The 27,510-nt window shown below is 46.8% G+C and overlaps 1 protein-coding gene across 1 annotated transcript in view; it reads right to left on the reverse strand.

Moving 5' to 3' along the window:
- Positions 1-27,510, reverse strand: part of LOC144099427 (uncharacterized) — a 282,117-nt gene that overhangs the window by 110,933 nt on the left and 143,674 nt on the right. Inside the window, exons 2-3 of the mRNA XM_077632720.1 lie at positions 18,856-19,137; positions 11,610-11,951 (exon numbers count right to left, since the gene is read on the reverse strand). Of these exons, the coding sequence (XP_077488846.1) occupies positions 11,610-11,951; positions 18,856-19,101 (588 nt within the window). The 5' untranslated portion in view covers positions 19,102-19,137. The remainder of the gene's footprint in view (positions 1-11,609; positions 11,952-18,855; positions 19,138-27,510) is intronic.

Genomic DNA, 27,510 nt, shown 5'->3' on the forward strand with positions numbered 1-27,510 from the left:
CTATTTTTTTTATTTACCGGTTTATAGGGTTTAACGTCCCAAAGTGACTCAGGCTATGACAGGCGCTTTAGTGGAGGGTTGCGGGTAATTTCGACCACCTGGTGATCTTTAACGTGCGCTGACATGCCACAGTACACGGGCCTCCAGCACTTCTCCACCATCGAAATGCGACCGCCGCTCCCGGGATCGACCACGCATCTTTCGTGTCAGCAGCCGAGCACTATAACCACTGACACATCACGGCCACTGTATATTATTCGAGAACTTTCTAAAATTTGCGATCGTATTGGAATCGCTTCGATTAATTTTGAACGTGCATTATTGGTTTCGTTCAGCGAGTCTAAATGAGGATGTTCGATTCGATATTCGAAAAATTTAAATATTCGCACGCCCCCATTTGCGAATTTTTCGATCATGCATCAAACTTTAATATTTTTAAATCTAGAAATGATTTTCAGCTTTAGAAAATCATAGAAACCATCTACCCTGCTTGGGCGACTGGCGCCTTTAAATGCTTTTGCTACATTAAGCGCAAAATCTGCTGCCGTCTGTTGTTTCCGTCAAGCTCTTTCCATCTTTAGTTTCTTATTTCCTTTGTTCTCCTGCAAAAATTTATGTTAAAACCAAAAAGCATATAAACACGAGGCTCCCATAAGCGAACTCTTCCGCCAACCTCAAACTGACCACCGCAAACAGGTATCGTGTTTTTCTTTTTTTTTGCCGCATATACTTCATACATATCAGGAAAGAAAGTAAAACTCATACAATTCCTGCTAAAGATTGAAACTTATATTGCAGCCTTTTTTGACGTTAATGTGCACTTGTTTTTTTTTCTGGTTTCTATTGGCCTGACAATTTGTTTCGTTTCACTATCCGGGACGCCCTGAAAGGTGGTTCCAATGAATCTGTTTATTGGGCCTGGTCCACGTGCTCAGTTGTGTAATTATGATCGCACAGCTTCCGCACCGCTTATTTTCTCCAGCGTGCGCGTTGTTTATAGGACCTCACACGTTTTCAGGCCACTAGTAGCTGTTCGTCTCGGGCCCCTCTAACGACGTGTGCATGAAGGGCAAACAAACTATTCATTCATAACTAGCTGTTAACAAAGACTAATTATGCTTAACGGCCCCAGACAATGCAGCCTAGTTAAATGTCACGAACCTTTAGGTGCCCTTTAGTTCAAGCTCCCTTCACCGTTTAACGACCTGCTCGACAAGAACCTGGCCAAGAATTTCCCAGCTTAGCTCCCTCGCCAAGGAAGGCGGCGTTTCTTCGTGGACAAGGCTAAAAGTTTCCGACGGCTAAGTTAACCTGAAAGCGTGTAGCGAATCGAGAGAAGTGGCTCGGGTAAAAAGGAGGGGATCGTTGCGTCATGGCGAGGAGGAAAGGAGAGGAGGGAAGCGAAAAGAGAAATGGGAGGCGACTCTTCCCGCTTTCTTCCTTCTCCTTTGGGAAAGGGGGAGGCCCGCTACGCTGCCATTGATTCTTTCCGGCCGGCCGCGCTTTTCGGCATCGATTTACGACGCCAGTCCGCCCACGCCCCGTCTTCCTTTTTCTCCCTTCTTTTTTTTTTTTTGTCTTACGGTCCATCGCCGCACGGCTGCCCGAGTAGCGCCGCTTTATCGATGCCGTCTGTTCGTCTGTTCTTTCGTCCCCACTCCCGCTCACCACGCGTAGCTACGCGCCAGTGACCACTCATGCCTCCTTCCCAGAGCGTTTCACACTCGATACCGCGGTGAGGCTGCGCAGGGGGTTCAATAAGCACGTCGCCAAGACAAAGCGGTGCTTAAGGAGTGATAGCGCCGACGTCAGAGTTGAACAGTGCCGTTGCCGCAAACGGGTGCGCGAAGAAATAGGCTGCCCGCAGTCCGAGCGCCGCTGTCAACCTCCTGAAACCTGTCATTCCATGTTTCGCCTTGCCTTTGTTCCAGCGCGTTCGGCGGCCCATCGCTACTCCGCCGGTATGTTGCCAGTTCATCGCGCGGTAAACCGCGTTTGACAGACAGATCACACAACTGTGTTTGATTCGCCGTAGTTGTCCGCATGAGGCGCTGCCGCATGTCACGTCACTGTCGGAGGTCGTGAAGCGCTGTTAATAAGTCACCCCAGGAGCTTAGGCTCCGGGATCTTAGGTGGTGTCTCGCTCCTGGTGTTCGCCAATCGGCTGCGATTTCAGGCTCCGAATAAGCCTCTAAGAGTCAAGCTGTCAATCTTCCTGTTATCCAAGGATTCAAAGTTTGCAGGTGCCACTGTCTTTCTAAGCGCGTCGCTAATAGCCATCCTGTAGAAATTGTCAATGTTCTCATCTCTCTATACAGAAGAAGGAGGCGGAACGTGCTTTTTATTTAGGTGTATCAATGAAGTAATCCTCTTTCTATCTCCCCAAGGAAAGACTCGTCAACTGTGGAGCAAGGGGAAATTGCCGTTGGTAAATAGTGCTCGCCAGGGTCTCAAAGGATTATAATCGTATCTTCATGCAGTCTTACGAAGTTCATTACCATGTATACCAACTAACGCTTTCGATTGGACACTTAAGTGTAGAATACCAGGCCGGAGACGTGTTCCTACGGCCTACCTCCGTACTCTTCAGCTGGTTAACTTTCATTCTCATTCTATCTTTGCGGACGATACAAACAATCATTCGACGCCGCGGTCAAGTTGCATTGACATAATAACTGGCACAGTCTTGGGGCACAGAAAGGCGCTCATATTTGTGCGCGCCCATTATGTGTTTTAGCGACACAACGCAGAAACAAAGTAATTATCCCTCACTGACGGGAGCACATTAGCTACCGTGCCTTCGAAAGGAAAGGGCAAAAATATCAAGGCCAAGAAAGGTTCGGCACGAACGCAATGGCGTGCTGCGGCCGGAATGCATTGAAACGCTGCCCTCCAGCATCTGCGGCGCGCGCGCCAAGGTCTCCTTGCGCCGGAGCCCGGCTCTTGTAAGCAGCTCTTTGCCTTCCAACGGCGCGTTACTGCTTACGAACGGTGTCGCTCGCTCGCGGCTCGTTCTTATCGAAAACATATTTGTGGACTCCCGTCGCTTCCCGTTGTCTTCAATTTCCCTAAGAGTACGAGCGGAATATGAAAATTATATCGATCGATTGATTGATTGCTTGAATGAACGACTGATTGATTGATTGATTGATTGATTGATTGATTGATTGATTGATTGATTGATTGATTGATTCGACCAACCAGGCTTTTAACATGCGCTAAAATTTCAGCACAGGTACGCATCAACATATCGCATACCCAACATGCAGCTGACACTGCCGGAAACCGAACTCCCGGCTTATATCTTCCAAGCAGAATGCCATAGATACCCCAGCTATGATGGCATGTTGATCTGGATAGCGAAAAGACGTCCATCTTTAGAAGCTTAAGCAAAGCGTGAACTCTGGCTTCTCTTGCAGGCACTTTTCTTTTCCGGCGGAAGATTGCGGATGGGCCTCGACATTCCGCCTTCCGCATTCGAGGTGCAAATGGCGTAGCTTGCAACTCCTCTCATGGTGTGTTTGTTTTTATTTCGTATGTCAACTATGTTTTCTAGCCCCTACATTTCGCAGGGCGAGCAAAGCCTGAGGATGCGAGCAGCTCTCCAACTGCAGACCTCTCACCCGCTAATCTGTTTAAATTACAAAGACCGGCACAGCTTACCTTCACGAGCGTGTGATTGTTCACGGGCACGCCCCAATTCCTTTTGCTTCTTTCTATCCATCTCTCTTTCTCTGGCTCTTTCCCCAAGTCTTTGACCACACCGATCGCATTCCTCCAAGTGACATACCGGAATAGTTCTCCACATTCTGCAGATTTTTGCTTCCTTGGATTGGTTAAAAGGAACCGTGAAGGTACCCGGCTACGTTAACGAATTATCGACAAAAGCATTTACCAGGAATCTGACCTGTTAGGCGATCAATTTTTCTGTAAAATGAGTCCTCCTTTCAGCGCTGTTTCCCTTTAGATTTTTTTCCTTTATCGACGTAGGCTTAAAAGGAATGTTTGGTGGCTGATAGTACCGGCTCCTCCTCTTTACCACAGAAATGAAGTAAAAGGTAAGATGCCTCGTGTTCCAAATAAAAAAGTGCACAACATACTACACATCAGATGACGACATTGGGTCTGAGAAGAATTGGGTGCAAAGATGCAACAGGAGCCAATCTACTAGAAATCAAAAGCCTTGTGAAACCAACTATATCAACTTGCGATTCTCACTACTCCTACGCTGACAGATGTTGCTAAAGGATGCAGACACAAATCTATGCAATACATCACATATTTGTATTCCTTATGTCGACCTCCACTTGTGCCATACTCCGAGAAAAAATCCCATTGTACGAGTGTGTTGGAAGCGCACAGCACTACTTTTCTACTCTTTTATCGCGCATTAAAGAAAGGCCGGATACTTGGAACAAAATGATAATTATTGTACCCAGTATACAGTTGTGCGGATCTGCTGAGTGCTCATAATTAAAGGAGGTTACGGAAAGCCGGCAAGGTTTGCATCCATGAGGCCTACACCGAACACGAAATGAAGCCGGGCTATCAAGGACGCTCAAGCGCTACCGAATGCGGCCTCTCGTGTTCAGTTAATGCACATTTGCATAACTATCAGTGCTGCTTGTGCGAGCTGGCTACAGGAGATTACGTACGACGGACCTGTTGCATCTAGGCATGCGCGAGGTACTAAGTCCGCTCCCCTTTCCAGAGAAGTGAATGCCATTGGCGAGTTACTGATGCATCTTAACAAATGCTTGCTCGCGGAGGGAGGCTCAGGTAATGTCTCGCACATTTCACTCTCACAGAGGTCCATTATATGTAAGGCGGGGAGAAATCGGAGATGCTGATTTTGAGGCAGCCTCTCCTGCTTGCTAGCCTGCGCTTGCGGAAGGGAAGAAGGTGGTAAATGATGGCCAGGATAGAAAGAAGGGATGGCAATTCTCTGGAGAATGACCTCGCGGAATTCCTAACGCCGCAAACAGACTTCGCAGGAGAAATGGAAAAAACGGGTCGGAGTTCATCCAAGCGCGTCCGCTTCACCAGTGTTTTCTCACTCGATGCTTGGGGGAGGGAAGCAGAGCCTCTGAAATCGGCGTTGGAAATCGGACAGTCCGCTACAGCCTGGCGAACTGCGCTAAGTTCGCAAGAGAAGCTTTGGCGATTTCAGGCAATCCGGAGGGTCGGTAGAGTGTCCGTCTGTAAACAATGGCTTTCCCAGTCGGTTGACTGAAAAGCATTGGCTGTAGTTTATTGTTCCTGGCTTTTATTTCCTCGACACTGCGGTGGGCAACAACCTGTGCTACATTTAAAGCACGGAGAGGTAATTCACTGTGACAGCTGGAAGAAAAATGACATCTGGAGGATTTATGTTTAGTCCTGGTGTGCAGTAGTGATTTAAGTTCTCTTTAGAGCAGCTGCACAGAACCGAAAGCTGCGCTTTTTTTGCTTCCTAAGCCAGACCCGTGAAACAATTCAATAATATGACACGCTTGTGACGTGGGAATCTATAAACCGAAACCACTGCCGCTACTGTGCCCACTTCAAATAACTGGGTACCGCGTTAGGCGTTTGTGCTTCTGCCGTCTCCTGCTTCCGCTTCATTACCGCAACATTATTATGAACTTCCTCCACTGACATATCGATCTACCTCACGTGACGGTTTAAGTCCAGTCGCGAACTGCGAATGCTCAGGTAGTTCCGGAAAACACACAGGTTACGGCTAATGTCCTCAATACGCTCGCGTGCTATCAAAGCACGTGTGAGGAAACGTTAGTTCCATGTGTCTGGAAGTGCTTGCAGCGAGTTCACAAAGACAGTTATACTAATGCTTTCATGGATGACGTAGCGATGACTTGAATTTTGGAACGTGAAGGCATTTTTTTTTTCATGAAGGCTGGGGAACTTATTCCAGCTGACTTGAGGCTCTTAATCTCCCGGAGTTTCAGCTTTTCACAAAAGAAGTTTCTTATGAAAAAAAAAACAATAACTTCGGTTGGACTGCTGCTGAACCTGGTTAGAGAGCTATGGTGTATCGGGCAACTAGATGCGGCTTGGCGTCTGTAACGTTCAGAGCGTTCCGCACACTGGATAAGCAGCGCGCCCACCCTGCCACCCTAGAAGGTGGCAGCTAAATTAATATTTGATCGCGAGAGGCTTGTCACCCATTGAACGCTGCGGCCTATATACTCCCCCCATACTGACGTCACAACGGCAGTTTCCATCGCGCGAGATCACGCGATTGTCGCGTAACTATTCTACCGCCTTCTACCGGCAAATCGAAAGGTAAAAGGTCAAGTGGTGCGACACCATGGTGGACCACATATGGTAAGGCCTATAGCCACAGTTGACCTCTGGCTCACTTGAAGGTCAACCGGTAACGCACGGCGAAATCGGCTTTACCAAGCGTAGTGAAGCTTTCGCTACAAAATGGACAGACTACGGCGATAGTCGCAAGTGCGAAATTTGAGCGCAGCTCCTCACATGCCACCTGCGACCGCTGGCAGGTGGCATGTTACGCTGTAAGCCACCCTCCGTGATCTTCCCGTGGCTGCCACCTTCCGGTTGTCCATTCCTCCGTTCTCGCTGTGGCAAGTGGCGTTTCGCTCTGCTACTAGCTGTCGGCACACCACCTGTCACACGCCCACACCCACCACCTGTCAGGTGGCGTGTTGCGCCGACGCCGACGACCACGACGCGGAACGCAAGAGCGGGCGCCTAACTGCTGCGTTGTTACAAAAAAAAAAGATAAAACAAGGTACCACAGAAGTACTATGAATCCCCAGACCGCTCACATGTACGTACTTCGCATCACTCTCTTACATGCCTCCTTTGAAGCACTAAAGCGGGCATAAACCCCGTCTGCAGTGCGAATGAATGCGCCGTGAGGCATTTCTCTCGGTGTTCTGTTTGCGCGGACACGCCGTGTGCCTGCGAACGCACGAATAACCGCGCGCTTCGGCGAAAGCGAAGCTTGGGCCTTGCGCCTGCTTCGGGGAGATAAGATGGCGCTCGCCGCATGTGCGCCTCCCAGCGGAGAGCGTGAATTCTAGCTGGTCGCGGGACCGAGCGCGCGGCGCTAGCTTCGCTCGGCGGCTGGCGAGTGACGTCAGAGCTGCTTTAGACGGGGCTCGAAGCGTAGTCTTCGTCGCGCAAGTTTCCTGGAATGGGAAAAAGGAGATCCGCGGATGCCGAGTGTGGAATGAAAAGATGTACGCGAAGAGCAGAAGGGGCGCCGCTTTTAACCAAATGGGCGACAAATAGAGACCCCCCCCCCCCCCCCCCTCCGCCATTCAGCTGTTACCGTAGTCAGCTTGAGAGAATTTGTCTTTGGCGATGCTGAGTTTCAGTCGTGGTCTTGAGGCATGCCTGTTTTTATAGTCATCTTCTCAAAGAAATACGCGGGGCTTACTACGTCTCGATTAGTTGCTGTCACTGAGGCGGCCATGCCACTATATTTAGCGGCTTTCATAATCTTTTTGGCGCCTTTTTAAGCTTGGAGGCAGGCGAGCGTGTTCAGGGAAATGTGTTGTTAAGTTGGAGTTCAATTGTCAATGAAGCTGCGCGTTTTTGATAACGGCAGTTACGACTGGGAAGTAATAACTGATTGGAAGGGTTTGGAACTGGGTGAAGCTTAGGGCTAGACGCAGGAGGCGATGCAGCCTGCTGGGGCTGATATAGTAGGAGACAGATAATAACGTGTCTCAACATTGCTTTTTGTTTCTTCGCGCGCATGCACCCGACTTATAGGTTGATACCGTGCAGTGGAGAATACTGTAGGATACCGAAATCTCCAAGCATATAAGCTCTGGAGGCGTGCGCGAGAAATACGTGCGTTTATTCCAAACGGAAGACGTACCGTAATTGCCAGAAGAAGCCTGGCAAAGGAATTTTTTTTTTTTGAGCGGTGTGCTGTAGTATGCTTATGACACTTCTCAGCTCTAAATCGGTGCAGAGTAAGGAAAATCGTTGTCCTCACCTTTGCAGACCTTTAGGTTTTTAGGGGTTCTATAAGTGCTCCACTGTACGGCTGAGAAGCAAACCCACTGCCTGGTTACGTTTGGCGAAGACGGTACATACAAGACATCAAACGTGTCACAGCTGACACTCACTGCGTCGGAAATAGTGATTTCCTTATTAATGAAGAAGGCAGGCACTAAACAAGGCCGTCTACTCGACGATATCGAAGAGTCGTTGGTTGAGAACTCTGCTTTTGAGGAAGCTGCCACTTTGGGAAAACAGAGATAAACACAAAACACGAGTGGCGGCGCTTACTGGCGGAGGAAGTGCGAGACATCGGCACTGGCGAACGACTTGTTCTTTCAGGTAGCGTTTCGACACCACAATCGTCGCGAAACGGTCAAAACCCAACATGTCGCACGACCCGCCTGGAACTAGCAATGGGGGCAGAAGCTTCACGACTGGCCACTCGAGCAGGTCCTCAATGTTATTTCTTTGCAAGGGTCATTGGGCTCTGCTCAGCACCTCGTAGTAATACTCAGATTTGCGCCTATATAACGAAAGCAAAAAAAGTTCGCACGCGCTAACGGTAGCTGCGAAGAACAGGGCATCTAAATCTACAACGTATTTCATCGCCTGTCGCGATCCATGCGCCCAGAATCAAAAATAGGCTTTGAAGACCAGCGTGGCATACGCCTTCATGCGTTCCCAGCTGAAGAAATGCGGGAACGCACCACATAAGGCGCATCACACACAAGTTTCGTTTGAGATACTTGTTTCATTAAGGAATAACTGCAAACTGAGCGAGTTGGTGAATCATTGAATAACTAAAAACAGCGCCGCGACGATGGACAAGAAAGAACAAGGACAAAGGAGAAGCGCTGACTGGGCAACAACAACAACAACAAGTGAAGGTTTATTGAAAAAGCACAGGTATTATACACTCTCTTACATAACCGAGATGCATGCGCCTCCCTAAACACTTCTAATCATGAGAATAAAGATAATCTCACAGTCAAGAAGGAGCACTGACGCATTGCATATACGCACATGTCACAGCTCGCATGGATGTAATAGGCCTCACATATTTCTCTTGCTATTTTGTTCTTCAGCCTGCAAATAACTTTAGTTTATTTTTAGACAGTGTATTAATATCCGTTTTTCTCTAAATAAACTTTAGTTCTTAGTCAGCGCTTGTCCTTCTTTCTTGTCTGTCGTAGCGGCACTGTTTTCAGTTCTTTGTTTCATTACACCCGAAGAACCCATGATGTAAGTACAGCCTTATTTCCAATGACTTCAGAGGGCATTATTTTGGGAGCGGCCGACGACGGCCGTCATTAGGTAAGATGGGAAGGTGAAGGGCCAACTTTGAATACGCGCAACAATTTTGACAAATGCTTCAGGGGTAATGCAATTTTATGCCATCAAATGCCCGAAATCTCGATATGCTACCTTGAATGGCAAAAAAGTTGTTCACGTGATTTTCAGATTTTGAGTGTGTCCGTTTAGGAAGACTATCAATTCAGAAATAGTGGTAATTCGCTCACTTATTTCGGCACAGATGAGCCCAGTAAAGCCACTCGCACAAGGTAAAACGGAGAGATTGTTCTTTTATAAGTATTTATTCCTGTGAGTCACCCTGCTTTAAATCAACTTTGTTTCTTTTGCCCCCTCTGTTAATTAAAATTTCGACTTTCTGCCATTACAAACCCAGCAATTAATAGCGGTAAGTATACACGTCATCTTACTCCTCATAATATTTTAGTCTGGAAGAACAGTGAAAACAATTTTAGGGTAAGGCGTCGAGAAAATCGAAAAAAAAAATGGTTTCTAACAATCGAACACCATTGTTTTATGTCTCTGGAGATTTTTGCCAATCAAAAATCCTCCCTGAATACGTACGGCATTCTTCTTCACAGCGACGCTGCTCAGTGGTAATTGCTTGTTGTCTTTGTGTCGTATTTTCTGGTCTTGAACCGTGGAGGGACATTTTTTGCGATCGGAAACACGCAGAATTGGGCTGAGCAGTGAACATTAGCGGCTTTGAGAGCAGTAAAACCAGGAGCTTAAGACGAATAAAGGCTGGAATTTATTCTCCAAAGGGCACGTACTGCGTTTCCGGTAATCGCAACATTAGTTGTCTTTTTCTTGTAGCTATTATGGTGCTCATTCATGGGGCATAAATGTGGAGGCTAACGAAAACGGTTCAACTTAACTTGGGGACAACGCAGCGAGCTATGGAAAGGAAAATGATATGTGCAACCTTAAGGAACAGGAAGAGGGCAAAACGCGAAACTCGGAGGTCGTGCGTTGGGATCCAATCGGCGGGATGTGGTTGTTTTTTCCTTATACTTTTATTAATCTCCCATTGACGAAAAACCGCTAATTAGAAAAAAAAGACATCCCCTATGCTCCATAGTTTAGGTGACTGTTGGCTTCCGTTAACCGACGTAACCATTTCAAGTGCAGCGTAATTTTCTATGTAAGAGAACAGTTTCGTGTATATTCGTGGTTGATATCCATCAAAAGCTGGGGAATTACCGAATCAAATTTCCTTATGTTCAAAATGTGCGTTGGGAATTGTTAAAACGCATGCCTCAAGGAACGCAGTTTCTTCCGTATGCAAGAAATTTTATGCAAATCGTTGCAGCTATTGGAAATATTCATGACGGAAAACGATATACAGTTTGCTAATGAGGTCAGCACTACTGGCGTGCTAACAGCTGGTGCGTGTTTCTCCGTAGGCTACCGACATTACCCCGGTCCATCGGTAGCAGCACTGGAATTGTGACCACTGCTGCCTCGTATGGGCCCCCAGGTAGCTTTGAAGCTCCTATGTAACAGCTTTTTCGCCTGGGAACCCTCATCCACGGGCCTAAAATAAAAACTTGACCTGCAATGCACACACACTGGCGGCTGTCATGTCTATGCCGACAGGAGCAGCATTTATGCTTCAATATTTCGCAGCGCAATTCGAGCTTGCAGAGAACGAACGAGGATATGTCCGTTGCTAGAACTGCATTAAATAAAAGCCGCACTTGTGTTCATTCTGTCCGGATACAACTCAAGAACAAAGCGACTTTTCCCCGGAAAAGGAACACCTTCCAACCAATGGCGTCGGCCGATTATCATGAACCTGCTAGCATGACAATACGGCGAGGGGGCTATGCCCGGCCATGGAAGGAGGGTACAATTCCCTTTCACCGGCCACTGTTTGTATTGTTGCACTAGCAGGTTCACGAGAATCGGCCGACGCCATTGGCTTGAAGGGGGTCCTTTGAAGGAGAAAAGCCGCCTCGTTCTTGAGTTGTATCCGGCTATAACATTGGAGAAGTGGAGAGGGAAAAAAGCGCCAACACAGCACTCGGGAAAGTTTTGACAGCCTTTGACACTCCGAAAGTGGAAGCGTCGAAGCCAGCTGAGGATCTCTAAGGACAAGGCTAGTTTTGGACCAGAAGGCCTTTTCCCTTTGCAGTTATGGAGCACGAAGAACCAACCAAAGTGGAGGCAAACAAAGCGCGGAGGTTGTGCTTGTTTGTTCTTTTTTTCCGCCGTCGTGTACTCGGTATACTTCTCAGAGCAGGCATAACATAAGTCAGCCAGTCACTAGCGGCCACCATTTCTGGAATTGGCCGACGACTGCGCCTCACCTGTTCGCTGCGGTAGAGGGCCCTGGTCTTGGACACGACGACGTCCCGTGACGTCGAGCCGCGGTCGGGCGACAGGGGGCCCCAGGAGCCCGTTCCAATGCCCGCCATGTGGCGCCTCAGCGCCGCCTTCTCGCTGGGGCTCCGCACCATGACGCCGTACGAGGGTCCCAACGCGGCGCGGGGCAGCGGAGATTCGGCGAAGCGGCCCACGGGCCGCATGGGCTTCGCTACCGCCGCCTTGCCCGGCTGACGCACCACCTTGCCGAAAGAGGCCGGCGGCGTCCAGTACATGAGCGCCTTGTTGTCGGGCGGCACGTAGCCGAACGGGTAGGCGGCCGGGAACTGTGCCACACGAAAGAAGACAAACGAACAAGCTTGGCCGCCTCTGTGTTGTCTCCGAAAGACGTTCTAAACGCTTGACATCTAACAGGGTCTTAGAAGCTGCTCTATGAGGGCATCTACAGGGTAATATTTACACTCGCTCCGATAGAGTTTCTTACTATTCACTAGAGGGAAAGCTGGCGGTGCCGCACGTGATCCATCTTGGATGCCCGAGGCATGCCGGGAAGGCAGCGCTTGGGATTGGCATTAGGTGGCTTCTTTATTGTGCTACTGATTGGATCTTTTACTGTTTTGTTTCGTTTTCATCACTGTACTTTTTACTTAAGTTTTGTGCGCATTGTGGTTGTGTGTAGCGCAGATACGCACACAGTTCATTGAGATCCAGAGCATCCGAAGGCGCTTGACTCGTAGTGAGCTAAGTGTCTGGTGCCTGCTAGGCCTGTATTCCGTTTGCCCCCTCACAGGGAGCCATTTACGCAGCAAGCAGGGTTTACTCAGCGGGAACCTGTGCTACCTGTCCATTCAAAGGTGAAAGAAGGGAACAAAGTTTTCTGTGAATTGAGAACTTTCGTACATTTTTCGTAGGAGTCTTAGAGCCACTCATCTTATAAAAGCGCAAAGTACGTCGGCAAGCGCAAATGTGGAGTATTGCATTTGCTTAATTTCGAACACTGGCGGTGGCCGCGCGTTGCTTGTAGGAACGGCTTGCACGTCATGAATTAATTCACGCAAATACCCGCATGTTGCACTTGTTAGCATGAACACGGCCGTCACTCACAGGCACAGCAGGTTTCCGCTTCCTAGTTGATGTTTTTCTTGGAGAAATCTGTAATTGCAGTGTCAGGACATGGCGGGAGCCGGCACTTGGTGTCTGAAAACTAGTTTCAGGGCTCAGGCAAGTTTCTCATGGCTCGAACATTGCCTATGCACGGATATAGGCCGTGAACCCGCAGTAGCAGACTGCACAAATGCAACGCTTCTGTTTTTTTCACCGTGCGAAAACGGAATCTTTAGAGTGCAGTATTTTAAGTGCTAACTATTTTTTGTAGTATATTCACTCTGAAAAGTGTCTCTGTTAAACGCCAAAAAAATTATTTTCCCCGGTTAGCTACATTTGGCGGCATGAAGAGAAAGCCATCTCTCGCCATGGGCAAATTCGGTGCTCGTTTACGCCTATGCTTTTCTGCTCATTTATTGCAATGTACAGAAAGCATGTTTTATTAGGGCAGGTATTTATCGCAAAATAACGCTTCCTCGCCATACGTGTTTTGCGAAAATTTGTATTTATGCAGTCGTAGTTACGTTTTAGGGCCAAGACTAGTACGACACGCTGTTCTCCCTGCATTCCCACGGTAAAAAACTTTAAAAAACTCTCATAGACGATGGCGCCAGGTTTCCCTGTTGGTAATATTTAGAAATTTTATGCTGGATCCAATGCTAGCCACCCCCAAGTATGTCCGCAGGTTATCGCGCTCACAGTGCGGCCAAAGAGCAACAAGAGAGCCTCAACGGTCGTCATTTGAAGACGGCTCTCAGATTAAGCTATGCACTCTGTACACAACAAAAAGTGAAGGTGTTCCTCATAAACCGGAAACCAGTAGTCAGGCAGAACGCGGAAAAAAATTTACAGTCATACTACTACTTTTACCGACACCAGCTCGGAACATTTTGACGCGTTGACATCATCACTAACACAGATGTCTGACGTCACGAACACGAGCGTAAAGAGGGAGCTATCATCTTCTTAGGGCACTTTTGCTCAAAGTTAATAGATACTTATTTAGTTCCACAGCTCCTCCTGTGAAAGCGGGCGTTGCTTGCGCCGAGTGTTGCGCGGTCGCCGACGCGCGCACAGCTTCTTTCCTGGAGTTGCTACTTGGCTCGTATGCAGGTTTGTCGTTTCTTTTTAGCGTCCATTTTTTCCCCCTGTGAGCTCTGCGAACACGTGGTATCCATCGGCAACTACAGTGCACTCAGACCAACAAACGGCTGCAGGGCGTGAAGAAGCTTTCGAGTGAAACGGTGTCCACACTTGCTTCGTGCCCGGCTCTATGATCGGGTACAAGAGACGCCACTTTTTGGCTTCGCCGTCCGATGCGCAGCTTCTTTCTTGGCGGGCAAAACTCCCTACCGTGTGAGGCTATGCTAATTATTGAGCGCGAGTATGTCAGTACCCTTTTGAAGAAATGTTTGCCTGTGTAAGCACGGTAGAACGCAGTATAACACAGGCTAGAAAGGGCGATTTGTTCGGCGATCGTTTTTGCAGCCTGCTGGATTCTATCGTTAAAAAAAGGCATTAACGGCGTTGGTTGCCCAAAGCATGCTGAGGTGTTCACAGCTCAATTAATTCACTTTTGCTTAGTGACACGCATTCAGTTCTTTATGCGAGCAAAGTGCTTGGAAAATAGTAGTGCCATTAGAGCTCAAACAGAGCGAAAGAAGTCGAAGCTTGTCTGACAAATTAGTTGAAAGAAAATTTGTCAACGATGATGTTTGGTGTGTTTGTGAACAAACTTTCTCTATTTTGAATGCCTAGGGCCTTGATTTACTCTCTCGTGCATTAATGTTTAAATTTGTGTAAATATAACACTCGATTTTAAAATATTTTAATAAATGCAAAGTAATACTCCACTTGGCAAATGCCTTCGAAAATTATTGCGCACAGGGTTAGGGTGAGCATTCGGCTAGACCACATTTTGCAACTTTTTATATTCAATAATAAAATCACTACGTTTAAGGTCCAAAAGCGATTCAGGATATGAGAGGCACCGTTGTAGAGGGCTTCGAATAATTTTAGAGTACCTGGGGTTCTTTAACGTGCACCGATACCGCACAGTACATGGGACTCGCATTTCGCCTTCACTGGTATCAAACTCACGGCTTCCGGCGGCGGGATTTATTTGCACTGGTATTGCTGCGACAAAACGTAAGAGTAACTTTTCGTGAAATGCGTGACACTCCAGCCAGTCGCGGAAAACTGGCACGGCGGATAATTCGAATATATTGAAGTAACAAGGCTCGATTCATCTCACGAGAAACAGAATCGAAGCATGCATTTCGCAATTGCACAATATGGACTTTTATGACACTGCTCAGATTACCGCTTCTGAGTTCGCGAACGCGCTAAGTACACCTACGTTATCCAATACCTCCGAATTAGAGCCGAAAAAAAAACGCAGCAGTCGCGCAATGAGGATTCGAACTCGAGTGGTCGTGCAAAACGTTTCGCGCTAGCAGACGACTCTCTCTCTCCTAGCTCAACCTGCGACAGCGCCTCTGCGGCGGTGGGGACGGCGACAGGCGACAGGCTCTCTCTACGAGGAGTTATGGAACTAAAAAAGTATGTGTAAACGTTGATTTTGCTGGCCAGTGATATGACATAGATCCATTTCTTCAACATCTCATCAAAGTAAAGTGAAATGTCAGCAAAAGTTTACTGCAATAAAGGCGGCGAAATCAAATTGTGGTAGCAGACTCTGCCACATATTTATCTTTTTTTCTTTCATTGTTGTTGGGGCTGCGTTGTAATTAGCTTGCGAAAACCTTTTATCAGCTTGCATCCAATATCTTCCTGGTATACAGACACGAACCGAAACTTATATCGGAGCCTCCTTGTTGTGTTATGGAAACAGATATACAGCAGCCCCTCTGAAACGCTGGGCAAACATTCCACGGAATCGCAGTCTCTATGCGGCCCGCAAGAATGGATGAAACAACAATGACGTCTGATTTCTTTCCTTTTGAAGACGACGTTATTTGGCCAGATTGTACGCATCTCTTTCAAAACGGGCATCCAATGGAATATCTGCTCAATGCGAATTCTGAAGAGAGGTTCTATGTAAACAAAAAAGGGAGTATCTCTTAGAAAAATGCGTGTATGCAAAAAATGCAGCCTATAAGCGCCTACAGAGACATAGAGACAGCTTCAAGCAACTTTTGCTTCCTTGAATGCTTAAGAAAACATTGGAATTCAATTCGCAGAGCCTGCAGAGAGACACCATATATTTGTGCATCCCGACCGTCCGAAATAATTCTACTATGTTAATACGGTTTGTGGAGTTATTACATCTAAATCTTCGCATCCAGCCGCCGCAGTGACACAGTGGCTATGGTGCTTGGCCGCTGACAGCAATAGACGTGGGTTCGACCCCGGCTGCGGCAGTCGCATTTCGATGGAGGCGAAAGACCCGTGTACTTTGTGATGGTAGTGGACTTTAAAGAAATTGGAAAATTGGAAATTGGTTTTTAGGGAAAGGAAATGGCGCAGTATCTGTCTCACATCTCGGTGGACTCCTGAACCACGCTGTAAGGGGAGGGGTAAAGGAGGAACTGAGAGAAGAAAGGAATAAAGAGGTGCCGTAGTGGAGTGCTCCGGCAAATAATTTCTACCACCTGGGGATCTTTATCGTGCATTGACATCGCACATCAAACGGGCGCCTTTGCGTTGCACCTCAATCAAAACGTGGCCGCCGCGGTCGGGTTCAAACCCGGGTACTCTGAATCAGTAGACGAGTGCCTTAACCACTGAGCCACCGCGACCCCGGTGGTCGAAATTGTCAGGAGCCTTCCACTACAGCGTCCCTCATAGCCTGAGTCGGTTTCGGAAGTTAAACCCGGTAAAGATAAACGTAAACATAAACATAATCATCTTCGAATTCAGAAGCATCCATTCTCTTTCATAAAAATGCCAAATCAGAATCTTCCGACCTGACTTCGCTTTCTATTAATCTCGACAAGCACGCCGTGAACCAAAATTCATTAAGCCGCTGCAGCGTCATAAGGATACTGTCATAAATGCCCGCAGAAGTGCAGCCAACACAGCGTGTTTTACAACAGAATGTCTGGCGAAGAAAAGATACAAGACTCTCGATTCGCTGCGTTGACGAGCACTGAAGTTTGTTTAAAAGAGAATATTTGTTACACACTTGTGCACCTTGACCTCAAAGATGAAGTAAGAATGACGACTTAACTTTCCCTTTTACGACAATAGCTGTAATGATGATACTAGTTAGGACCAAATGATTTGAGATCTGAGGCGCTAGATTACTGAAGGCTACAGCGCTCTGAAATTTCTCTGCATTATAGCCGCTGGGTGGCGAAACGCGCACTCTAATAAAGTTATAGCTTACTGTACACCGTTTACCGCCAGCGCTTTCAGGCACCGCCAACTGGGAATGCACACGCGTAGGTGGCCCCGAGACGCAAGGTGCATCTGCAGTTTGCTTGCACTTGGCCCTTCATTGCCATCTGCGCATGCGCGTGTGTAACTGGCGTGGCTTCACGCGGCAGCAATAAACGGTGGCAGTAGATGGTACACGCTTGGAAGAAAAAAACAAAAAAAAACAATCAGACTGGTGATGCGACAATTCTAGGAAAGAAGTTACATTTCCTCTAGATGATTATTTTGGTGCTTTTACTCTACTAGATGCTTTTACTCTAAGCCGAGCCTTCACACACGGGGCATACTTTTTTTAAGGGGGGAAGGTGGACGTGGAGATAGATGCAGGGTGGCGGTGGGTGGATGAGCAGCAGCCTTCTAGCCAGGTGGGTGGGGTGGGGACGCGGCTGGTAGGTGGTGCTTTTGACGGCAACTGGCTTTCCAATTGAGTATTTGGACTCGATTTTGCCGTCGCTTTTTTGTTCCACTGTGGCTTGGGCTTCAAGAAGGCGGAGACCCTGCGGATCATGGAGGTATGTGGGTTGGTGGTCAGTGACGGTTCTGGATGGCACAGTAGGGTGGACGAATTTATAGAGCGAGAGCTCTGTTCCTCGGTGTACAACTTCCGATTTTAATGTGGATGAGACAATCACCTTCAATGCCTCACAAGGTCAAACGGAGCTTAACTGCGTGGTGGTATGGCCCAAGCTATGGTAGTATGACCGCCTGATCATATGGCTATGAGCACTGGGTACCTGACCTTGACCTCTGACCCCTGACCTTGACATTTGATTTGAGACATTGGCGACCATGCTTAACAGAGCTTTCGCTCCTATAACTAGGTTCAAGCCAAATTGAACCCCAGCCATTTTTTGTGGATGGCGCTTCTCGAGAGCGTAGGCGGGTGGGGGTTGGGGGTGGGGATCGAGATGGGAGCCGGTGAGGATGTGGTTGGTGGGTAGTGCTTCTGGAATATCAAGAGAGAGGGAGGAGGACGCTCACTTGGGATGGAGGCTTGAATGCTGTAGCACTGCAGGACCAAAAAAGAAACTAAGAAGGCAGACTTCTATGATGTCCGCGGCCTCCTCAAGCCAAGCTCTCTTGAAGCCGTCCCGTTTCCTATTTCTCTCTGCGGACGCATCAACGTCGGCCCACGTGACAATTATGATACTACCAAGACAAATGAAATTTACCACAGTAAGTGACGTGGGCTCTATTTTTTTCTTGCTATTTTTTGTGACTAAGATGAAAATTACTGCGTGAGGCTCCCTCCAGTGTTTTTTTAAACAGCGAGGGCTCTTAGTAATACCCAAGGAACTTCGCCGGGAAACGGCGCCACACTTCACGTCACGATCACAGCTGGAGTGGCGATCCTTGAGCAGCGCTCGCTCGCTACACAATAAGCAAAATGATAATCGGAGCTTTCCGGGTTCCATAACGTGCGCTGGTGACAGTAAATAACCACGTGACAGCTGACTATATGTAGAGAGCCGACCACACAAGACTTTCGTCATTCTACTTCGACAAGGAAAGGGAGGATGTCCGTGCCCCAGAACAGAACAGGTTATAGCGCGCGAATCCCGAACAGCGCGCCGCATACAATGCGCAGAAACGACGAGTACGAGCGGTACTGCCCGATGGGCCGCTGGTACCGCTGAGTTCCGCGACGTACACAAGAAGCGTAAAAGTTGTCCTTTTTTTTTCTATGAAGGCCGTACGTCAGAGCTCCGCTGCGTCCGTTCCCACCTGCGGTATCTCGTTGGTGAGCTGGCTGTGACGGGCCATGCGGTGCATCTGGCGCCACATGAGCCTGAGCTGGGCGCACGAGGGCTCAGGCAGCGCCGCGGGCGGCAGCTGCTCCACCTGGCGTCGCTCGAGCCGCTGCTGCCAGTCGGGCGGCCCCTGGTCGGGCGGCGACGTGCACTGCGCCCACGGCGCCGCCAACAACATGAGCAGCAGGGGAAGGCCGCTGGCGCCCCACGCTCCGGCCATAAACCTCGGCTGCCGGCCTTGGCTGGGCACTCGCACCTGTGGAAAGGACGTCGTCGGCTCGTGACGAAGTATGTGCAGTTATCAAATACCGTCGCAAAGAGACAGAGGGGAGTTATAACGGTGCTGAATTAGAGTCCGTATTCCGCAAAAATGGCGGCAAGTGTCACAAAATTCGATCGTCGGTCGAGAGAGGTCACGTGATCTTGTGACGGCAACGCAACTTGCTCACTGTGCATGCCAGGCGGCAACCGGCCCTCTGGATTGAGAGGTCCCATGACCTTTCGACGTAATCATCACCTGCCCAGCCGAACATCGTGGCAGGTGGGTGGGTATTCAATTAATGATTGGTAGAGAGAGGTAGGGTTATCTGGTGACGTCATCACGACCTGCCCACGGAAGAAAGAAGAGAAGCAAGAAAGAGAAGACAAGAAAGGGAAGCAATAACATTGGTGAAAAAATCGGCTTAGAACCAGAAGCCCAGAAATTATGGACAAGCGCATTTTTCAACGGGAAGTTTTTTATGAAGGCAATTTTTTCATATATCGTAAGATTCCAGTATAAAAATCTTTATAACCGCAGACCTCCCCTCGGAAGCTGATTACTTGTAATGAGTTACAATTTCAACGAATTTTTTTCATACACTGATTCTTTTTACAAGAAGCTGCGTACTCGGTAATCCAATTATTTTTTTAAGCACTGGATCGCTTTCAATCTATTACACTGCTTTCCAAGATCAAGTTCTAACCAGTGGTAAAAGTTAAAGAACCTGAATTTGAATTCGGTGGCGAACACTTGTGCACCACGGAATTCCCTCGCGTTCGAGTGACAACGATCGAGATACGGATAAGCCGTGCGCTCTAGGATGTCAGCTCATCCAATCCCTAGCAACCTGCAGTTCTCTAGCCTCGTGTCCCGCACTTCGCATTTCGACACGAATGAACAGCAAAATGTCATGTTTAGTGAGCTTTGAGCTTTGTCCCTTAAGAGCGCGAAAAGCCAGGCGTGGCGCCTAGCGTAACTTCAAGGTGGTAGCTAGGCCTTGGTGTGTTAAAGCAACACTTTTTCTTTCTTCAGTGTCACTTCAGGTCTGTTCACATGGCAACATGAAAAAAAAAACCCGAAGAAAACACCTAAAAATGACTGAAGGTGAAACTAACGAACCCGTTTACTTCAACAGACTCATAGATCAAGCAAGCCGTTTGGTTTATGCGTTTATGGGCGTTTAACGTCCCAAAGTGACTCAGGCTATGAGGACACCATATAGTGAAGGGCTCCGGAAATTTCGACCACCTGGGATTCTTTAACGTGCACTGACATCGCACAGTACAGGGGCCTCAAGAATTTAGCCTCCATCGAAATTCGACCGCCACGGCCGTGATCGCAACCGCGTCTTCCGGGTCTACAGCCGAGTTCCATAACCACTGAGCCACCGCGGCGGCCAAGCAAGCCGTACCAGCTCATTCTTGTCTGTGTTTATTTCTGGCATGCTGATAAAAGATAAACAAGAAATAACGTAATAGTAATCGATTACTTCTCCGTAATTTTTTAGTTTCTCTTCAACGAACATAATTGGCCTCTAAAATAAATTACATTTCTGATTAAGTAATTGTAATTGTAATCGGCTACTGGTTCTCTGTAAAGTGTACGAGATTGACGGCGGTTAGCAGGTCGCGCTTGTCACTGGAAACATCGGTAGCGGCGGGATGCTCTCTGGTCGCGAGTGGCAGCTAGTAAGCTACGCGATCTTCGCGACTCGCACGTAGGAACAACATTCTAAGCGAACTGTCACATCGCTGACTGTGACCTCACACTGTCACAGCGAACTCACATTGTTTAAAGCTATGAGATACTACACGCATGTTTCCACTTGACCACTGCCGCGTTTCTCACACCTTCATACGTTAACAATAGCGCTCTCCTTCTGTATGCACATACATAGAGACTGCGTTCAGCTTATGGAAGCTTGCATTTGTCCTCACGTTGACCCGTCAAGGGCGCATGGCGCAAAACACAGATCTTCAGTGTGGAATCGAGATCTTTCGTATGATGCCAACCGCCTGCTTGCTCCTTACCAGAAACCTTCCTCAAGCGTCATTTATAAGGAACATTATAAGGAGCCTCCGCTCCACAATTGTCGCATCCTTGTTTGAGAAAAATTAACCGGTAATGAAATAAGCCGTTTCGCTCCAAGAATGCTACAAATGTTTCCAAGTCTCCAATATGGAAGTAAAATTCAGCGCGAACGGACGAAGGACACAGAAAGGGGACACAACAAGCGCTGTCTCGAAACTAAGTTTTATTAAGAAGGAACGCAAAAATATATACATATACAGAAAAACGACATAGGTGCGATAGGTACGAAGTACACAGCGACGAGGGCATTATCACCTCCAACGTTCAAAAACCCGAATGCATTGCGTCACAGATCAAACGAAAAGGTGGTACATCAAGAGGCATCTAAAAAACCTATCTCGCTATCATATAACGCGACCGAGAGAGTGCTGACACAGACATCTTTTTTCTTTTCTATGAAATATGCCTCCATTATCTCTCTAGTGCGCTGGTCGCGATGCCGGTACAACAAGGTGGTTTTTTTTTTAAATCAGCTTTGCACACCTCTTTATTTTTCTTGGTGCACTCTGCCCAGTGTTGAGCGATGCTTGAACTAACGGTGTCTGAAGAAAGGTTATCGTGTTCCATGAGCCGAACGTTCTGGCATCGCCCGGTTTGTCCAATATACACTTTTTTTTGCATGAGAGCAGTATCTCATACACAACGCCGCAAACACAATCCGAAAATGGGGAGCGGTGACGCACTGTGCACACGAACGGGCTGACGTTGCGTCGCCTTTCTGCTCTACTTTTTGTCATGGCACAAAGGCGTTGCACTTTAAACGGTGCTGTGCACACGACGTCAACTCCAAACCTCCTCCTAACATTCCTAAGGTTCTGCGACATGCGATGGACATACGGAATTGCCACGGTTTTCTTCTTTTCTCTTTGTGCTCCCTCCTCACCGTTCTTAGTGTTCCCGGAACGACCAGCCTTTACCGTGGAAAGGAGCTTCTCACACGCCTTGAAATGACCGAGTCTGGAAACCCTGCGGCTGCAATCCTTTGTACTTGAAAGAATCTGTGTACTTCTGTGTACTTCGTACCTATCGCACCTATGTCATTTTTCTGTATATGTATATATTTTTGCGTTCCTTCTTAATAAAACTTAGTTGCGAGACAGCGCTTGTTGTGTCCCCTTTCTCTTTCCTTCGTCCGTTCGCGCTGAATTTTACCGCTAAAATGAACTACATCCAACTCGCCCAACTCACCATTCTTCAATATGAAAACCTGTTTACCGATCGGCGGTAACTTACATAGGCTACTTTGCTGTATGCTATTTATTTCCCGCCCGGAGAGAGTTTTGTTCAGAAGTTAAGTTTTATATGCATGGCCTAAATTTCAAGAAAAAATCCACTTACACTGTAGAATTTCTATCCCAGCACTTAGAAAAATGTTGACGTGTACTAGCGAGCCGCTTAAGGGCGTAAAAACATCTTCTTATGATACCGGCACGTTCACGCAGAAAATGTTGCCTTATTAAGGATGCCCATATCGACTTGAGGGAACAGCACGTTCTGTAGAGTGGAGAGAGTAACGGAAGGAAGGCGTGGAGGCCAATCAGAAGATTGTTCCAGTTGATTTCCCAGCACTGGGGGGAGGAGAGGGAACGTAAATAGGGAAATGGAGAGTTGATGTAAGGACCAAGGACGTCAGGTAAGGATGTGCCTGCGGCAGTCAATGCCTGTCGCGCGAATACGACACTCTCAGGAACCGAAAATGTGCCTGGCAAGGCTTAAGGGGTGACGATCGATATAGCCGCTATCCGAGGGTATCATCGTGTGATCTGCAACGAAGCGGCTCAATTGTGACGATAATGACAGCTCGAGGTATCTTGCACGGACATACGAGAAGCTCAACATCAACGTTAGCTTTCAGGGTGGAAGATTTCAAAGGGCACCGGAAAACCCCCCGTGCGCTATTCGCCGCGGACGAGAATCCGTTGCCACTAATACATGGCGTATGGAAGCTAAATCAGATATTTCACCTGCGGTGTGAACCCTCGTTTAAAAGTGACCATTCTTCGAGGTGTCCAGACTCCTCCTTGGCCTTTTCGTACTAATTCATCCGCAGAAGAACGGGTCAGCGCTGTCACCGCCCATCGGCGTTCCGCCAACCACGGCGTCGCTGAATTTCCACCCGACGTCGCTCATAAGAAACGGTGCACCGTCAGTGTAAATGTTGTTTATGACGTCGTGTCGCAACTACTCGAAAGGCGCCTCTCAAATTTCGTTACGATTGTTCTCTGTTGACGACTGCCTTCGAAACAGAGAAGAGAATGCTTCGTTGTTTGACCGCAGACCTCGTAGCGTGAAACACGATCCCTTGTTGGCTGCGTGTCATTGTATTTCGCAGTGCCATTGTTGCAGGACCGCTCTGTAGGCGCGCTTTGATAAGTCTCTGTTCGCGAGGCTATTTTTAAGCAGCCGCACTGGAGAGTCCTTGACGGCAGGGAGTGAGCGAAAGAACCGCACTGCACAGAGTAAATGGATGAAGGAATCTTAATTTCAGGCGCCAAAGTACAAACCTAAAGTCGAAGTAGAACGCAGCAAGAGCAATATTTGTTTGCTCCATTGTTGTACCCCAACATCTGGGCCACAAACAAGGGTAAAAAAGGCATGTATGCGCAACCAAACCGAGAGAGTCGCGCCTGTCGGTGCCCGTTGAATAGCTCACGGCATGAACATTTTTAATTATAACTGTAGAGGGAAAGGTGGCGGCGCTACACTTCATCCACCATGGAGAGCCACAGGAATGCCAGGAAGACGAGGCGTCTTACTTGGCATGGCTATTTTCGGGCACAAAACGTTGATTCACCCATAAAAAATACGACTGTTCTCGAGGCAAACCACGAAGAAACGCTGTGAAAGTTTCCACAACAGCCTAACACCCAACTGTCACTTGCGTTAAATCTGTTGAAGAAGTGAAAAACGCAAAGTCGAAATAACAATATGCGCGCAGTGGAGAGTATCGAGGCGCAGCTACCAATTTCTTGGTACAATCCACGCTTTCGGCCAAACATTAGTCAAGCCAGGCAGGAAGCCTCGTCTTCCCGTCATTCCCGCGGTGGATGAAGTGCTCTTCAAGGAACTTGCATAGACATTGGCGCCAGCTTTCCCTCTAGGTAATATTTAGAAACTATATTGCTCCTAGGTGGACAGCGCGCCCCAGCAATGAGCTGTTAAACAACAACCAAAAAAACCCGACCCTCTTCCTAGGTTACAGTGTTTTGAAGTACATATACAAGCTGACTTTTTTTTTTATCTTTACAGACTTTTATAATAGAAACTGTCAAAGATACGTCGGCGGGGTCTGTGAAGATATATAGTGTGTAGAGAGATGGACATATGTCCATTTACGTGATAGTGCTTACGAGGAGACGCGGGTCTTGAAATGAACATTTATACTATTAAAGATATCGTAATAAAATTAGTCGCATATGTGTTCCTTCCTCCTGTTTTTCAAAAGTATAATTAGGTACAGTCTATTTCAAATAGTTGCCTTATTAAAGAAAAATAATTGAAGCCTAATTAGTTAAATTCTTACGACTCATTAGATATACTTTCTCTATTTTTGTTTCGATTGAAATGGCGGTGCACCCAAAGACCTCCCATCTGGAGCTATGCTAATTATATTCTTAATGAGGTACATTATCATGTAAAAAGTTAAAATTTGTCCACGCGCCATTATTATGAAGTATAGTTAGGTGACGTCGTGGTTCACAAAATTTGAAATATTTGACTCAGGCAAACAAAAACAACATATTTCCGCAATTTTATTCTTTTTGAATCCAATGGTATGAGATTAATTTAAATTGCACCATAAGAACGTAATAAAAACTTCCGTAAGGCTAGTCGTATCGGAAAAATGCATGAAGCTGAGAAAACTGTATTTGAAGTGCGCGCGCCAGCCATTCGGAGGTCGTTGTAGAGGCCTCAAAAAGCAGCAGAATACGGAGGTTCCAAAAATATTTCACAGTAGTGAGTAATACCAGGATGTGGGGAAAGGGGCCCAGCTTTCAAATAAAGCCAAGACGGCGGCCATCGGAAAGGCGGTCGTGGGAAGCGACTGGCGCGAAGCTCTGACGCATGTCGCTCTAAAATCACCATTTTCAGGCTTTGTAGGCGAGAAATATATAGATATTTTACTAGTTGGAGCTCGAATTTAGACTTTGACACTTTTTCGGTAGTCACTTTAAAGTTTATTGATCACAAATATGCTCTTTTTGCAAAATCGAAATTTTCGCATTTTATGATCATTTCAACACCCGCGTCTCCCCTTAACGACTAGACGCTCAAGTAACTAAAGATAAATCAACTTATTTATTTTTAATTTGAGCTTGCAAGAATAAATTAAGAAATTCAAAAGCCTTGAAGGGTTTAATTGAAGAAGGAAGTGCAGGTAAGAGGAAGTAATTATTTCAGAAGGAAGTGTAAACTGTCAAGGGGACCTCCTGTTATTAATTGTATATATGAACATATGGCAGGTAGCAACTACATAGCGGTGCAGTGGAAACAGACAACAGTTTGATTAAGCATGCTAAAACACATTTTACAAACACAAAAAGAGAACGCAGTACTATACACAAGCACTCAAGCAATAGAAGTCGTACACAATAAATACAGAGTTCATTGGCGTGGTAACTGAAGGTAATTAAACAGTACATAGTTTTTCAAGTTTTTATGGAATTGTGCTTCGGTACGGAATGATTCGATGATTGCCGGTAGCGAGTTCCAGAAAGTGATTGCTAAGGATACAGCGGACTGTTTGCCATAATTAGTTTTGACTTTCGGAAGCAAGAGATTATGTTGTTCTGGGAATCTATAATTATTGACGTTAGACAAACAGGAAGCAGTAGAGGTCGTGAACATCGCAGGTGAGCCCAGTTCCTAAATTTTCTGAATCGGTAATGAGGCTCCAAATATCGATCAGAAAAAATACGCATTTAAAAGCTCGCTGAGTTGGCTTTTCCGGATGGGGCATTTATGAAATGACGTCGTTCGCATCTCTTATTTAGCAAATACAGACGCCGTTTGTATATTAGATGATATAGAAGAAGTTACATTGATTTCGGCGACGATACCACACGCAGCGATGCAATTTTATAAATACGGACTGTAAAGAAGATAACTCCAAATCCTTTTAGATGAGTATTTCTGTCGTTCGATAGTTGGACCAGGATGCCGATTAAGAAATATTTGAGACTGGTCTCACCTTCGATGTTGACGCCCTTCAATATCGCAATATAATCTTGCCCCTTAAAATAAAATTAGGAAACTTTGTTAGTAAATTTTAGTTAATTAGCTGTGCAATTATGCTCTCTCACGTAAAAAAATATCCACCTCGCTGTACAATTAACCATTTTTAGAATAAAAATGTGTAAAAACTAAAGAACTCACCCAGCATATTCGCTTCTGTTCTTTCCCATTTTTTCTTGTTCGCCATTCCTTCCGGTTTGTCCCGTGAAGTATATTTTATCATTCTTTCCGTTTTTCGAAACTAATGTCCGTGTACGAGTCCGGTAGTTATTTTATTTTTCGCCCAAACGGAGTGTCAACAACTGCGAGGATAGGCGGAATACGCATACCGGGAAATTTCCTTGCATCTCTGCAGGTATTTCAGTAACGTATAGAAGGTTAAAAGAAAGGTTTAGGCGAACCTTCACTCGCCTTGATATCCGTCAGGTTAAGGAAATTATTCACTTTTCAGGACCGGTTGCAGGCGTTCGTTTCGGTTCACCCAAAATTTTTAAACGCTATCTGGTTCAAAAAGAAAATAACCTGCGCGGCACGTAGCGGCAAAGAAAGGGTTGCCGGAAACACAAAAATAACATTGCCACCGCAGTGGTTTTGAAGCGCCATAAATAAGTCATACTGTCTCATGTTTTTTTATTATTTTTTTCCTTGCGCGATACATTTAGCGGCTTCCTCTCATTTATTACTCAAATAATTTGGACTGATTGATGTTCTTCAATACGACAAGTTCTATGCTTTTACGTCTTCGGCGTTACTATTATTTGCCTTTTCCTATTCCTTTTGTCGCAACTGAACATCCACATCGGAATAGTTCAGCTGAGTGGCCAAAAGAGTGGGCATTCAGTTTTCCCTTCGTTATTTTATGAAACTTTCCACTCTGCTTCCTTCGTGGTCGAGTCTAGACTAGCACTCCGACCTTTCGTCCGGAAAAATCGCGACCGTGCCGCTTATAGAAAGAGAAATATATAAAACAAATAGAAGTATAAATTTCCCTCACAGAACAGAGCCAGCAAATAAGGAAAGCAAAAAAAAAACTTCTTAAGA

Source organism: Amblyomma americanum, chromosome 7, assembly GCF_052857255.1.
Source record: "Amblyomma americanum isolate KBUSLIRL-KWMA chromosome 7, ASM5285725v1, whole genome shotgun sequence".
Classification (NCBI taxonomy): Eukaryota; Metazoa; Arthropoda; class Arachnida; order Ixodida; family Ixodidae; genus Amblyomma; species Amblyomma americanum.